A 1,100-nucleotide genomic window follows, 5' to 3' on the forward strand; every position below is an offset into this window, starting at 1 on the left:
TCTTGCTTGTTTCGGATGTTCTTGCGCAAGATGTTGAGCCGATCACGTGCAGATCCATGATTTGGGGGACGAACAGACTGACGAGGCGGAGACATTTTCAGCTTAACTTCGACACCTTCCTGAACGATTTTCTGGAGCAGATCCAAATGGCGGTAGCCCTTGCACACATTTCCTAAGACAGTCGGCACCATGTTCTTGTTTTGCCGGTAATCACTCGTAGTTTGCCCTCGAACCAGCTCCACAAATTCAGACAGCGATAAGGCCGACCGACGTGCGAGATCTGACAACGCAAGCTGGAGGGGCTTGTTAACCCCTTTACAGCGCTACTCTGTATAATACAGAATAAGATTTATAACAGGACATAATATCCAGCGAACTTACAATCGTCAGAATTCTTCGCATACTTCTGTTTGTAAAGGGTAGAGATGGGTAGTTTGATCTTGAAGGATCTTCGATGGGAAGATAGCCAGGTATAATTCGAGCAGGATAGAAAAGACAGTATAAGATGACTGGAGGTTTTGAAAATTCAGTTTCATGCTATTTCTGTAGGTGGTGGCAACCACTAATTTCAGCTTCATTCGAAATGAACGCCCCCAACGAGAAACCGTTCAAGCAGCTATGGCGCGAGCTATCCAAGGCAGGATGGAAATCGAGGAAGCCAAAGGGGCTGAGCGTGGACTACACGTACGTGATGCCTGGTGTGACTGGCCGATTGAATATTGAGAAACGTGGAGTCGAATACTTCGTCGGTACGTTCTGTAGACAGCTCGCTGTATATATTCACAGTACTGACAATGTATGCTCAGGTGAACAAGAACTCATGAAATTTGGACGTCGTCGGGGGCTGCTCGAGCTCCAACCTTTGCCATCTCTCTCAACAAGGGCCCCTATGGGAAAGGATGCGGCGTATGCGTTGGCCTGCCGTCGTGTGCCGGTTGAACGAGTGCTGCCAGCGGAAGAACAAGCGACGCCAACTTTGGAGGCGACGCCTACTCCTCCAACCCCTCCTCTGAGTTCCCCTACGCGTACTTCAGCTTCTTCCCCATCAACTCAAGAAGATCAAGCAATTCGACAAGATACAGAACAAGATGCTGGAAGCG

General features: G+C 48.8%; 1 protein-coding gene across 1 annotated transcript in view; it reads left to right on the forward strand.

Annotated features, from left to right (window-relative positions):
* Positions 1-583: 583 nt before the first annotated feature.
* Positions 584-1,100, forward strand: part of PPTG_22233 (hypothetical protein) — a gene marked incomplete at both ends in the record, with an annotated part of 3,240 nt that continues 2,723 nt past the window's right edge. The window contains 2 exons of the mRNA XM_008902404.1: positions 584-749; positions 807-1,025. Of these exons, the coding sequence (XP_008900652.1) occupies positions 584-749; positions 807-1,025 (385 nt within the window). The remainder of the gene's footprint in view (positions 750-806; positions 1,026-1,100) is intronic.

The sequence above is a fragment of the Phytophthora parasitica genome, assembly GCF_000247585.1.
Source record: "Phytophthora parasitica INRA-310 unplaced genomic scaffold supercont2.13, whole genome shotgun sequence".
NCBI classification, from domain to species: Eukaryota; Oomycota; class Peronosporomycetes; order Peronosporales; family Peronosporaceae; genus Phytophthora; species Phytophthora nicotianae.